This window comes from Salmo trutta, chromosome 13, assembly GCF_901001165.1.
Source record: "Salmo trutta chromosome 13, fSalTru1.1, whole genome shotgun sequence".
NCBI lineage: Eukaryota > Metazoa > Chordata > Actinopteri > Salmoniformes > Salmonidae > Salmo > Salmo trutta.
In genome coordinates this window covers 49,826,475-49,839,057 of record NC_042969.1, presented here as the reverse complement: position 1 = coordinate 49,839,057, position 12,583 = coordinate 49,826,475, and the positions used below count along the sequence as shown (strand labels likewise).

The 12,583-nt window shown below is 44.4% G+C and overlaps 1 protein-coding gene across 2 annotated transcripts in view; it reads left to right on the top strand.

Moving 5' to 3' along the window:
* The window catches only part of ppp1r37 (protein phosphatase 1, regulatory subunit 37), a 54,186-nt gene that overhangs the window by 28,863 nt on the left and 12,740 nt on the right, over nucleotides 1-12,583 (top strand). For both annotated transcript variants that reach the window (XM_029772387.1, XM_029772386.1), the window contains exons 3-7: nucleotides 8,431-8,476; nucleotides 8,564-8,664; nucleotides 10,091-10,210; nucleotides 11,802-11,952; nucleotides 12,088-12,243. In XM_029772387.1, the coding sequence (XP_029628247.1) occupies nucleotides 8,431-8,476; nucleotides 8,564-8,664; nucleotides 10,091-10,210; nucleotides 11,802-11,952; nucleotides 12,088-12,243 (574 nt within the window). The remainder of the gene's footprint in view (nucleotides 1-8,430; nucleotides 8,477-8,563; nucleotides 8,665-10,090; nucleotides 10,211-11,801; nucleotides 11,953-12,087; nucleotides 12,244-12,583) is intronic.

The following is a 12,583-nucleotide window of genomic DNA, read 5'->3' as shown; positions in this document are numbered from 1 at the left end:
AGAACACGCAGACATAAACGCTCATAAAAACAAAAAAACTTGCAATACAGGCATTTGGAATATCATGCCGAAACATACATTCAAATGAATTGAATTCATTTGATTTATCGCCCAGCCCTGCAGGACACACACACTGTACAAACACACATATTCCTGGTAGAAGAATTGCCCCCCCCTTACTTCCCTCTCAACCATTGTACTGTCGCCGGTCTATCCCTCCTGCAGCTCTCTCTCTACCTCACTCATTCCTCGCAAAAAAACTTGCTCAATCCGCCTTCTTTCTCTCTTTTGCTCTATCTTGCTTGTGTGTGTGTGTGTGTGTGTGTGTGTGTGTGTGTGTGTGTGTGTGTGTGTGTGTGTGTGTGTGTGTGTGTGTGTGTGACGGCGGTTCAGGGAATCTCCCATTACCCCACTCAGGCTGTGTTTAGTCATTGACGAGAGAGGGGGTGACATTACGCACACTTGTGGAAAGACTCATCACTGCGCTTAGCTGGCCTTCTGCTCGGGCCTTAAATAAAGCCTGGGTAACTTTCCACTGTGGGGTTAACAGCTAGTGAATAAATACAGTGTCGTCAGTGTGTTGGCTACTGGTCTGCTCTGATCCACTATGGCACAGTTTTTCTGCTTAGTCATCCTTGGAAAAAACGGCTGTATAAACAGACCCTTCAAACAAAATGGCTTCCCAGAAAGAGGAGTTTTTAGTGGGTCCCCCCCCCCCCCCTTCCCTTTAAATGCACTCTTTATTTAGTGTGTACTGTGCACGTGGTGTCCGGCCAGGGGCCTACAGGTTACCTACATTAAGTTTGTGTGTTTAAGGGACTCTAGCCTATTCGGGCTGTGTGTGGAATGCCTGAGCCTCAGTGGCCCCAACGCTTGACAGCCCTGTGTCACATTTCTGCCTCTACTGCTCCCCCTCTGCACAAGGACATTGAATCTCCCTCTTTGGTACACACACCCATACTGTACACACACAACTATAGATCTATACCCGCATGTACACTCACTCAGATATGACACAGATATTCACTTTGGCATACTGTTGACTCATTAAAGTGTATAGGCCTACACACATGTACTCATTATTCAGGTGCAGACATACGTACAGCCACATAGTCCTATTGCTTCCTATTGTCGGGGCCCTGTGCACTGCCGTATCGGGTTCCCCTTTCCATAGTTCCTCCCTCACCCCTCTGACACACACACATACATACATACATACATACATACATACATACATACATACATACATACATACATACATACATACATACATACATACATACATACATACATACATACATACATACATACATACATACATAATCACCCCAGGTTGGAGTGGAGGACCTGCCAATCCCAGAATGCCACGGAGGGTCACACAGAATGCAGGACACACACACCATCAGCTCCAGAAACGTGTTCAGTCAGATTAACGTATCTGTACCGGAGTAGGTGCCTCACACTATACAGTACCCCTGTGGGTCTCACATGTCTTCACTGTCTGCTGCTCACACACTCACTGACCTGAATAGGTCCATCTTTCCTCTCACACTAAGCCACATTCACATGCATCTGCTGTAGGCTTCTGGCAACATAGTATATTGCACTAATGGCTATGTATTATTCATGACAGGTGACTAAACCAGCTGTAGTAATGGTACAATTACTATTTAATTTGCTCCAGAGGGGTGTGTTTGTATTCATGAATGATCCCCCATTACTCTTCCTGGGGTCCATCAACATTAAGGAAGTTGTATACAATTTCAAATATTACGTGACATTACATTTCCTAACACTTTACCCAATAAGTTTAGTGTGTTCCCTCAGGCCACTACTCCACTATCACATATGTACAATACAACATCCATGTGTACATATGTGTGTGTCTTATCATGTGTCTGTGCCTTTGTCTCTTCATAGACCCCGCTGTTCCATAAGGTGTATTTATACCTGCTTTTTAAATCTGATTCTACTGCTTGCATCACTTACCTGATGTGGAATAGAGTTCCATGTAGCCATGGCTCTATGTAGTACTGTGCGCCTCCCATAGTCTGTTCTTGTTTTGGGGATTGTGAAGAGACCTTTGGTGGCATGTCTTGTGGGGTATGCATGGGTGTCCGAGCTGTGTGATAGTTGTTTTAAACAACACTTCTTACAAAAACAAGTAGTGATGAAGTCCATCTCTCCGCCACTTTGCGCCATGAGATTTACATGCATATTTTTGTTAGCTCCCCGTATACATTTAAGGGCCAGCTATGCTGCCCTGTTCCGAGCTAATTGTAATTTTCCGAGGACCCTCTTTATGGCACCTGACCACACGGCTGAACAGTAGTCCAGGTGACTCCACAAATCGAGTCTGTAGGACCTGTCTTGTTGATAGTGTTGTTAAAAAAGCAGAGCAGTGCTTTATTATGGACAGACTTCTCACCATCTTAGCTACTGTTGTATCAACATGTTTTGACCATGACAGTTTAACTTGATTATTTTTGGAGAGGCTTCCATTAAAGAACACCCTCTGTGTTCTGTTAGACGGGTTTCTCTTTATCCACAATATAGCAGAGGGTATAAAGCCATATGTTTTTCCATCTGAAGACTATGGTCGATTTAATGTAAAAAGCCGTACTGAAGTCTTACAAAACAGCTCACAATATTTTTATCAATTTCTCTCAGCCAATCGTCAGTAATTTGTGTAAGTGCCGTGCTTGTTGAATGTCCTTCCCTATAAGCGTGCTGAAAGTCTGTTGTCAATTTGTTTACAGTAAAATGTGACCTGTTTCAGGAAACTAGGCGTATGTCATGGGTCACTACTTCACAGGGGAGACGTTTTTTATTTAACTAGGCAAGTCAGTTAAGAACAAATTCTTATTTACAATGACGGCCTACCAAAAGGCAAAAGGCTTCCTGCGGGGACGGGGGCCTGGGATAAAAAAAATACTATATAAATATAGGACAAAACACACATCACGACAAGAGAGACAACACTACATAGAGACCTAAGACGACAACATAGCAAGGCAGCAACACAACATAACAACAACATGGTAGCAGCACAAAACATGGTCCAAACATTATTGGGCACAGACAACAGCACAAAGGGCAAGAAGGTAGAGACAACAATACATCACGTAAAGCAGCCACAACTGTCAGTAAGCGTGTCCATGATTGAGTCTTTGAATGAAGAGTTTGAGATAAAACTGTCCAGTTTGAGTGTTTGTTACAGCTCGTTACTGTCTCTAGCTGCAGCGAACTGAAAAGACGAGCGACCCAGGGATGTGTGTGCTTTGGGGAGCTTTAACAGAATGTGACTGGCAGAACGGGTGTTGTATGTGGAGGATGAAGGCTGCAGTAGATATCTCCGATAGGGGTGTGTGAGGCCTAAGAGGATTTTATAAATAAGCCTCAACTAGTGGGTCTTGCGACGGGTAAACAGAGATAACCAGTTTACAGAGGAGTATAGAGTGCAGTGATGTGTCCTATAAGGAGCGTTGGTGGCAAATCTGATGGCTGAATGGTAAAGAGCATCTAGCTGCTCGAGAGCACCCTTATTTGCTGATCTATAAATTATGTCTCCGTAATCTAGCATGGGTAGGATGGTCATCTGAATCACTGTTAGTTTGGCAGCTGGGGTGAAAGAGGAGCGATTACAATAGAGGAAACCAAGTCTAGATTTAACTTTAGCCTGCAGCTTTGATATGTGCTGAGAGAAGGACAGTTTACCTTGGACTGTTTTCCAAAACAAACAGGGAGCAAATAGAAAGGTCATTGTTTTTCTGCTGTCGTCTGTAGTTTCTCACATTAATGGCTGTCTGGCTGGGCTATGTTCAACTCAGTCAGATCCTAGCAGAGCTTCAGAGCCATGGTCCATTCTCAGCTATCTATCACTGCTGAACTTGAACAGAACTGGCTGTATTTTATCATCTGCATTTTTAAGTATTGACATTAACATATGAACGGATGGCTCTAATGTTGGTCTTGGTTGTGTAGGTCATCTCCCTGGAAATACGCTCCGGTGAACTTTGCTTTTGATACGAGGACACAGGTCTGTTTTAGCTAATGTACTCCGTGTTGGCTATCTGATGAGCAGCCCACGAACGGTGGCGTGAGAGGTGAGGTTATTGAGTGCATGTTCACTGGGCCGTGTAGTGCAGCGCAGTGGGATTTGCTGGGGGGGGGGTTAGTAGGGAAGGCGACAGGTTTTGTCGGTGGGCTGGGGAAGGGTGGATTGGAATAGCCCCCCACCCCCACCCCCCTCCGGGGGTGTCGTTTTCATCTAGAGTGGGAATACAATTCTTTGAATGCAGCAGCATTATGACACTAACCGTACAGAATATAATTGGTTGCTGTGGAGTGAGGACACACACGTCACGTAAACAGTCTTGTGGGGTGTATAGAGGTGACTGAGGGCAATATCTGCCAAAGGCCTCAATAACACACTGTAATCACAATGTGTACAGCTCAGGTTTCATGGACCTGCTACATTTCAGATGCACTATTTCCCTTGTCCTTTGAACGTGTGCATTTTATTGGCACAAAATGGCTGCTGTGCGTCAGCCAGGTGAGTAGCTCCGAGACTGCCGCACAGAAATATCAGCCCACAGAGAGAAGCACGAGATTGAACTTCACTCAACTTTCTAGAGCAGTGGTCACCAACTGGTTGATCGCATTCCTTGTCGATTGCCAAACATTTCTGTAAAAAAAACATCGATAAAGCCTTGATCCTATTTTATTTCTTTTTTTGTCTTGGGCTGTTGGCGGTAGAAGCACCCGATGCAGCTGCCCTGTGCCCGGGAGGGGAACTGTTGCCATTTTGAACCATTGCATGTGTCTGAAGGTATAAACTCTGCCTTCCCAGGCCTACCGCTGGCCAATCAGATGGCTCAGATGACCGCGTCTGCAGTAACGTAGCAGGCGCAGAAAAAGCTACAGCAAAAGTTGATACTTTGAGATTTCAATATGTTTAAAACCATGACTAGAGACTGTCAACAAATGCAGCATAGACATGCTGTTTTTATGAGTGAGTTCATGTTTAAGTTCTTACCCTGCACTGTCAACACTTATAAGCCATAAAATTCGCGTTCTTCCTATTTCCACTCAGCGCTACAACAAGCACTGCAGCAGTAATGAATGAGTAGGAAAGTGTAGCTATAGGCTTGCATTGTTGTCGTTAGCTGCTTGGGTCTTTTTTAATATCAAGGAATATTTAACTTTTTCTGTTCATAGGTGTAACAACATGAGTTTGTGCATGAGACAGAAATAATTCGCCAGCTGGAAGACGGTGAACCCTTTTTGGTCAGTGTCAGTGGAGGAAAGGGAGAGCGGAGGGCTGTTGAGAGGTGGAACCTCAGTCCGCTGCTCTCTCCCTCCGCTGAGACTGACCATCAGACGCAGGCACCATCAGCCCAGAAAAATAAGTGTATGCTCACTCAGCTGTGCTTCACAAGTAATACAACAACGGATCATGTAGCCTACCTCAAATTTTTAAATATATATATATTTTTTAATATCCCGAACAACAATGTATTGGCAGGCCAATTCAAGCAAAGCCAATATGCTGTGATAATGTATTGGTCCTATAGCTTATTGCACAAGCCGCATTGCTATTGTACTGTTTTTAATTGGTTAATGTTGCATAGGCTTACGTTTAAGTCATGTTATAAAAAAATAATAATCTGAGTGGTAGATCTCTGCTTGCTTTTTGACTCTGTGATCTTGACTCAGAAAAGGTTGGTGACCACTGTTCTAGAGTTTCCCCTGTTAACACTACCAACGTTTCCCTTTACTTTTGATCCACTCAACACAATAGTAGCCACTTTCAATGCAACATACCGGAAAGAAGAAAAAACAACGGAAGAGATTTTGTTGTAGGCATCAGAGTAGGATTCTATTGTATTGACACGCGCTACTCAGCCCATACTCTACACAGACCGCTGCGGCATAAACAATCAGAGCTGCAGTAAGCCTATATGCAAAATAGACAATTGACATATATATGACCGACCACCTTGACTCTGTCTTTTATGTATCAAAATTTGAAATTGTGTTTTTTACATTGGATAAAAGCAGAGCGACAGAGTTACAAAATGGTATATCATACACTGCATTTGAGGAACAATGGGAAAGTAAATCTGCTTTGAAAGTTGATAAACATGTAACCTCACTTTTGAGAAAATGGCCTTTGAATGTTTTGGTACCTACTGGAGAGCTCTTCTTTGTCTACACCCATTCAGCATCATTCACACCCTCTTAAGCTTTAGCCCCTGCCCAAACTGACCAGTTTACTCACCCTAGCATAGCTGGTTAGGCTGTTTTGATGTTAAACAGTGTTGGTGACTAACTGTGCTGCTGGCAACAATTTAATTATGTTTTTTTGCCAACGCTTACTGACACCGGCCATATTCAACGGGTGTTGAGCGTTCTTAAATTCATCAGTTATTCTGCGCTCTGTCAAACTCAGGCGAGAGTGCTCTGAAATCGGAGTAGATGGCCAGACTGAATTTACGAACGCACCCGAAATGGTTACTTGCATAGTGGAGTCTTTTTGTTAAGACATGTAGCTAGCTAGCTAAACAATGAACCATGATCACAACTCATGACGTTACTACCCTGCATGGATCTGCAGGTAGCTAACCAATATCTGAAAATGTAGCTAGCTAGACTATCTTACCCGTATACATCATTCATGGATGGACACGTCTCCTATTGGATGCCATGGTTGCCCTTAGTTTGAAAATGTAATCCGGAGACAGGGTTTTTCTCAATCTCCTTAGCTATCATACTCAATTTCCATTGATTTCAAAACTTGGTCCTCCAGAAAGTGGAGAGCAACACTTATGCAGGATTACCTAGATATAATGACCAGCTCAACTAGACAGAAGTGTGCTACAGTATATGGCAGACCAATCCAAACTCATCTGTCAGCATGTCCAGCCCACTCATTATCTCAGCCAATCATGGCTAGCAGGAAGGTTGCAGGCTTTTTCTGTGGCTAAACCAACTAGGCTCATAATTTAAAAGTTTTATTCATATTTACAGATGGCATACAAGTTAATTCAGGCACATGAAAGTTCACATGTTCAAGAAGCGATTTTGATTAAAAAAAAAGTTTACATTTAGACGGCACTCCTGTGAAGTAGTGACCCGCGACATGCGCCTAGTTTCCTGAAATGGATCACATATTTGTCTGTCCCATTTACTTTGAACTGGACTGTGTTTACAGCATGAGCGGTCGTGAGTAGATACAGCTCTCGCTTTGATCTCAAAAACAAGCGCATGTAGCCACGTGTGCACATGTTGTTCACATCCTTTGCTAGTTAGTGAGTTATTAGCCTAGTTATAGATAATTTGTAGTCAATAGGGGAGGGATTGCTTCCTACACAAACCGTATACATTTCTAGACATCTTTGAAAAGCGAGTCGGGTAAAGAGCTTCTTTTGTTTTGTCATAAAGGGGCAGTGTTGTATTTGGAGACACAGGCTTGAATAAGCTAAGTAGCCAGTAGGCAGAATGTAGCATAATGTGTCTGATTCTCTGTAATAATGGTATGTGAATAATGCACTTTATTTTAAGTGGTTTCTTGCATCAGTCTGAAGGACAAGTGGATAAACAGGTTAATTTCAAGCCCTGCATTTAAAAAATAAAAAATAAAATGTGTCTCATGGAATATAGGCCTACATTGAAGACCAAACATTGGCTGCTACCATAGGCTGAATAATATATCAGCTATTTCCATTGCTTTTGATGGTAGGCCACTATGGTAGGCCTACATTATGATCGAATAGCCACAGTAGCCTATATTGCCACTGTTTAAGCTGTAACTTAAGGCAAGTACAGCCTCAGTGTTCACAGTAAATGCTTGCTGGAAGTTGCACAGAATTTTCACAACGTTCAAGTAACTTTCAAGTTTGCGCTCAGCAGACAAAATTTGCTCAGTGCCGGAAAAAATGAGGGAACATTGGTTACAACACACACACACACACACACACACTGTGTGTGAACGGGCAGAATCCCTCTGTACCTATGTGGAGATCTGAGACATTTTAACAGATAAAGACACTGGATATTGTTATTGGCACACTATCATACTATGACACTAGTCCAGATATCAGAAGAAATGCTTTGTCTGCAGTTTTCCTGTCTGTTCAGGCAGGTCTTGGCTTGATGTTGTATTCTACTGATGTAAGAGTACACACACACACACACACACACTTTAATCCCATTGAGCATTTGTATTTTACCGATCTGTTCTTCGTGTCAACGGTTTAAGTCTATGTACACAGGAGCAGTTTTTCATTTACATGGGTTCAAATTGGTCACATTTTTATGTGATCAAAGTCAAGTCTCTGTGTGGTGACATTTTCCTGCTGTGTCGTCCGTCGGAATGATTGGGTTTGTGTCTGACTGAGGGTTGTTCTGTTCCACTGTGTTTCTTAGGAGCTGAAAGACCTAACTCATCGAAATGAATGCCTGGACCTTAAAGGTAAGCCTATACTAAGACACACACGCATACAAAGACACGCATGCACACTACCGGTCTTACTTTAGGTGGAACTGTGTGTCCCTCCAGGTGAGAAGCTGGACTATAAGGCGTGTGAGTCCCTGGAGGAGGTGTTCAAGAGGGTCCAGTTTAAAGTGGTGGACCTGGAGCAGACCAACCTGGATGAAGATGTATGTTTGTCCACACTCTTTACTCTTTCCCCCCTCTTCTCCCTTCCCGGTTTCCCCCTCCTATCTTCCATTTACCGTCTCTCTTCAACTCCTTCTCATTATTTTTTCCCCTCCTATGTCCCCGTCCTGTCATTCCCCCTCTCTGTTTTCCTTTCCCTCCCTCCCTCTGACAGGATGTCTAGGGGTTCCCAGGGTTGTGTGATTACTCTAGAGCTCTGAGTGTAAACACCATTCGAGAGGGTTGGGTTGAGAGAGACAGACGGACGGACAGACGGTCAGACAGACAGAGCTCTATTGAGTCTGACCACTTATTTCCTCAAACAGATATTTGTAGGCTTGGCTCGATGAGCGGATGAGACACACAGACGATCAGACAGAGACAGCTCTACTGTAGAGCAGAGGGACACAAACCGACGCTGCTGAGTTCTTATTTCCTTTTGTAGGCTTGGCTCCATGAGCTACTCACTCATGTACAGTAAATGCACACACGTGTTGTCCATGCTTGCACAGACTATACTGTAGACCTACACTTTTATACATTCATGTGTGCATGCATAGATGCACCGACAGTACTGAAGAAATACGTCACGGTATAAATGCAGGCGCATCCCCACACTTGACTACCACACTCACTGACTGCCCTGAAAATGTTACTGAACTGACTAGGTGAGCTCATTTACCTTCGTTTCAGTGGCACTACCACAGAGTCTCCCCCCGAGGCAGAGGGTCGTGGTAGGGTACGGGGTTGGAGGGAGGCCTAACCTGGGCGACAGAGTGAAAGGCAGCGAAAGAGTGGGTGAATGAGAGAGGCAGTGGTTGTGGCAGAGCCATGGACCAGCCCAGTCGCTCTGTAGTGTGTTCCAGCTGCCTCACTTCATCAGGCTCACTGTTAATGAGACTTACTGGGCTGTCCTCCATTCTTGTTCAGGAAGTGTTGTAGCTACACCAGCCAGTCAGGGTCATCCATCGGTACTTATTTGTTTAGTTTCTTTACTTTTGGACGGTCCTCTGTCATGGTTCTGGTCAGATAGAATCTGGTGGAACATTGTCTTAGCTTATTTAATTAAAGACAATGTTCTGTTTGATTTGATTTGCATGAATAATTCCACAGGCACGGTATTATTGCTGCCCTAGCCACAGTCATCTCGACCACACACTCGCACGCACATTCAACAACCAGTGGTATGTTCCAGCAGGCCGTTTCCGTAGTAAGAGGTTGTGCACAACACTGTCAGCCCTTCCTCCCATAACACCCCTCTCTACATTATTTTTTTTTTTTAGAACATACGGCGACACTTGTTTAGAATATGTTTAGGGAATATTTCTCTTTTCTGATGTTATCTTAGTAGTTAGGCCACACTTTACACTGGCCTTATATCCTAACATTTGATCCTCTCTAATCATGTCTCTCCTCTCTTCCTCCCAGGGTGCGTCAGCTCTCTTTGACATGATTGAGTACTATGAGTCGGCCACACACCTCAACATTTCCTTCAACAAGCACATCGGCACCCGCGGCTGGCAGGCCGCAGCCCACATGATGAGGAAGGTGAGAGGTCTTGACCTCTGGGGGTGTGAAATCAATGGTAGAACAGAGGATGTGTGATGCATGATGTTATCACCAACCATTTTTTATTGTTTTTCTAAATTATTTTCGGAATGTTTTATTAGTCGTATGTATGGTATACGCCGTCCAACGAAATGTTTACTTGCAGGTTCCTCCTCGACAAAGCAACAACCAATAAGAAAAGTTAAGAATACATGAATGAAGTAAATGGCTCAGTAGAATAGAATAAACATTGTATAATACAGGAAGGTGCCATTTTTAGGGATTGGGGTCAAGTGTTTTTAAATTTGACAGTATTTAGCAATCATAATAAGCAAGGGATTGGTTCTTTAAATGACACAATGGGTAGAATCCAGCAGCATGTGTTGAATGCATTTAAATCAACGGGGTTTGCAACATATCCTATCCCCTGAGTTGATGAAACACTGTGAGTCATTAGCACTTAGTCCACGTCGGTTTAGAAAGACATCTCCCCTGGGCATGTATGATGATGAGACTTGCCTACGGTCTCCAGCTTAAGCACCTCCTGGGGCGGCGATCGGATGCTCGGGCATGCCGAAGGTTTTTTGTAGTCATATGTTCAGTGCACATACACGCATGCGCTTTTTTTGGCTTACGTGTTAGTGTAGCAGACGGGGATCTGTGAAACTCACTCCTCAGCGTGAAGCGCTGCCCCGTGCGCAATTTGAAGGCCTTTTTCAATAGCGTGATGTATAGAGAGACGCTTCAGGAGGGAGGTCACGTGTTTGCAAGGCAGAGGTCCTGGGATTGAGCCTCTGAGCCAAATCGCAGGCGAAGCAGTACTCTGAGCAAGCAGTGCGACGTCCTTTACATTTGCAGAGGTGCTGTGCGTGTCTGGACATGGTTATGAAAATGTTATCATCGCTGTATGGGAGTCGTACGTATTTGTTAGAGAATAATGGTATTGGCTTCCAGTACCAGCCAGGGGATAATGGTCTTAACTGGCGCTGTGACGTGAGTCATCACTATCAGAGCTCTGATTACAGATTACGGGAGGTTGCTGGATTATGGAAGAGGTCAGGTCACAGTTAAACCCGAGGGGGGGGGGGGTGTGTGTGTGTGTGTGTGTGTGTGTGTGTGTGTGTGTGTGCGCGCCTACCTGCCTGTCTGCGCACGTTGTTCCCACACCCAGGGATGCTGGGAGGATTATCCAATATATATTTCAAGGACGTCCTCTATACGAGCGCGTTTGTGCACACATGGTTAAGGGCACATCGACATTTTTCCCCTAGCGACCTTTCAGTTACTGGCCCAATGCTCTAACTGCTAGTCTACCGGCCGCCCATATTAGCCCCAGCGTACAGTACGTGGGCTATAGATCACCGGCTTACCGAAGACGCAAGCAAAACTGTCTGCTGTCATGGGTTAGCATGTCTACACGGAGGAGAAAATGTTGTTTCTACCTCTGATTGTAACAAGAATGTGTCAGTGACTCATGAGGTCTGTAATGAGATCTAGAAAACAGGGCTCCTTTCTTTGTACAACTGCGTATGTAAAAAGGGCTAAATAAAATAAATGTGATTTTGAAATGTGTGTTTTTGTCTGTCCCCAGACGAGCTCTCTGCAGTACCTTGACGCCCGCAACACGCCCCTGCTGGACCACTCTGCCCCGTTCGTGGCACGGGCTCTCCGCATCAGCGGTAGTCTTGCTGTACTGCACCTGGAGAACGCTGGGCTCTCTGGACGACCACTCATGCTGCTGGGTAACAGGACAGGAAGAGGGGAGACAGGAAATCATCACTGTGTTAACCGAGAAGTTTTTTTGCCTCCATTTCCTCATCCTTCACTCATTTGTGTCTCCCTCCCTCCCTCCCTCTCTCATCTCTCTCTCTCTCCAGCCACGGCTCTAAAGATGAACATGAACCTACGGGAGCTGTACTTGGCTGATAACAAGCTGAACGGCCTGCAGGACTCTGCACAGCTGGGCAACCTGCTCAAGTTCAACTGCAACATCCAGATACTGGACCTCCGCAACAACCACATACTGGATTCTGGTAGGGATACAGCTCGCTGCTATCATCTCACCAGCCTCTTCACTCTGTTTCTCGTCCAGTCCTCTCGCTCCCTTTCTCTCCCTGTCTGAACCTTTCTTTCTCACTCTCTCTCTCATTCTCTCTTTGTTTCTTGTCTCTGTCTCTCTCTCACACACCTTTTATATCACATGACAACTTCATAACCCAGTGTTGAGTTTTCCGTCTCGTAGTCCAAAATACAGAAATAGTTGCTCTCTGGCTCTCGTTTCCTTGTAACAAATAATCTGGACATGTTTTGAAGAACAGCATTCTCTAACCACAAATGTCTTCTTTTTTTTTTTTTTTTTCAAACTAACCGCAT